This window comes from Rhizopus microsporus (assembly GCF_002708625.1).
Source record: "Rhizopus microsporus ATCC 52813 unplaced genomic scaffold scaffold_90, whole genome shotgun sequence".
NCBI classification, from domain to species: domain Eukaryota; kingdom Fungi; phylum Mucoromycota; class Mucoromycetes; order Mucorales; family Rhizopodaceae; genus Rhizopus; species Rhizopus microsporus.
In genome coordinates this window covers 1-1,918 of record NW_019672005.1, presented here as the reverse complement: position 1 = coordinate 1,918, position 1,918 = coordinate 1, and the positions used below count along the sequence as shown (strand labels likewise).

Below are 1,918 nucleotides of genomic sequence, written 5' to 3'. Positions count from 1 at the left end.
TGTAACCTTGATGCTAGATGGACATGACTCTCGAGCTACGTACATTAATGGTGGAGATAGGTCTATGTTCTACTCCTACAAGTTTAAGAAATCTGGATTCCGAACTCAAGTGTGCATAGATGTAAATGGGATGGTCTTGTTTGTTTCGAAGAGTATGCCTTGTGCTACTAACAACGATGGTTCCATGCTTGCTAGTTTAAACCTTAAAGGTAAAGTTGGCAAGTACGATTGTATTGCTCTTGACGGTGGCTATAATCTATTCATAGACCGTGTAATAGATACTAATCCTTATCTTGGCAAACACAGCTTTGTCTTCCCTGTTCGTAAACAACGTGGCGTGGATTTAACAACAGATGAAGCAAAGTATAATAGGGTATTTGGTAGCTTCCGTTCTATGATAGAATCTACGTTTGGGGATATTGGCACGCTGTTTGAGAGATTTAATGGCAAGTCTGTTATCCGTGTTACCGACATGGAGACGTTTACTATCCAGTTCAAGTTGGCATGTTGTTTGTATAATGTCAAGAGATTTGTGGAAGCTGGTAATGTATCGTACACAGAACAGCACACATTTTGGATGCAGCCAGGTTTTGACTATCCTACTGGAGCTTCTTCTCGTAGTATATATGATGTCACAGATGATACGTACACAGTATCAGATAAAGCACGAGATGCGCAAATAGTAAGTAACCTCCAACAACAGTTCCTTTTGCTCGATATTAACGATGAGGTAGATGATAGATTTTCTGAGGATGAGCAACTCTCAGACAGCCATTACGATGTGGAATGTATTGTCAAGCATCGTGGACCTAAACACCGTCGAGAATATCTGGTTAAGTGGGCTGGCTTTTCCGATGAAGAAAATTCTTGGCAAGAACCAACGGACTTCGACGACATGGCATTAGTACAAGAGTACGAAAACATGTTAGCTGCTAACCGTCGTCGATCTCGCAAGTAATGCCTCGTAATACCGTTTTTAAAACTGTGATTGGGGTGTTGAAATCCACCACGTCTTCGACACCCTGTATCATACAGTATATTACTTTACCATGAAAGTAGAAACTATTTTTGCTGATCATGATAAATACTTGAGCGATTTGTACGGCATCGATTACGTGAGTGGTGACCCCTATGAAGGCTGGTCTGACCCCGGGGCATTGTTTTGCGATAATGTTGTGTTCTGGTGTCTTATCCACTGGGTTATGGGTGCCACATCCAAGGGAGACATTAGGACGTATGTGTCGTTGATCCGCGGCCTGTTTGCTGAGTTCCTTGAGACAGTCCAATTCAAGGTCTCGGTTATTAATTCTGGACGATATAAGGAAGAGAACGATGTGTTCTCTTCTTTAATGCAACAGAAGAAGGCAAAGGAATTAGATCGACAAAGCATATCACCTGGCTATATCTCTATTAAGGTTTCTTTTGAGAACGTACTCTTTGCTGACTTGTTACCTATTCTTAAGTCTGCAGTCAAGAAGCTTGTGGGTAGCTTTGTTATTATGCATGATATGGATATTGCTGTGGATTTAGCAAGAATATCTACCCGTGCAATTATCGCAAGTTATCTTTCGTCTGTCGGAGTAGGGAAAACACGTATCGTCAATGACAGACGTTCCGTTGGTGATAACTGTATCTCGTGGTATGGATCTACTACCATTAAGAGCACAACGATAAATATTCGAGCTAAACTCTATAACAAGTTCGTACAAATGGTGGAAAGCTCAGAAATTAGATCCAAGCTTGGTTCTAAACTCTCTTATCTTGTAGCTAACACAGATCTGGATCTTGCAAAGAAACTTCAGCAATACAAGAAAGCCGGTATGACTAGATTGGAGATAACATTGTACGGCTCGAAGGTGTATAAGGAAAAGTACTATCAAGGTTTAATGGACGAGTATCTGGAACTTCTCTCGGAATG

The 1,918-nt window shown here is 41.1% G+C and overlaps 1 protein-coding gene across 1 annotated transcript; it reads left to right on the top strand.

Annotated features, from left to right (window-relative positions):
* Positions 1-1,049: 1,049 nt before the first annotated feature.
* On the top strand, positions 1,050-1,894 carry RHIMIDRAFT_242956 (uncharacterized protein; the record flags this gene model as incomplete). Its single annotated transcript, XM_023609874.1, has 1 exon — positions 1,050-1,894. A coding segment is annotated over one exon (845 nt), but the record flags the coding sequence as incomplete, so codon positions are not given.
* Positions 1,895-1,918: the final 24 nt, after the last annotated feature.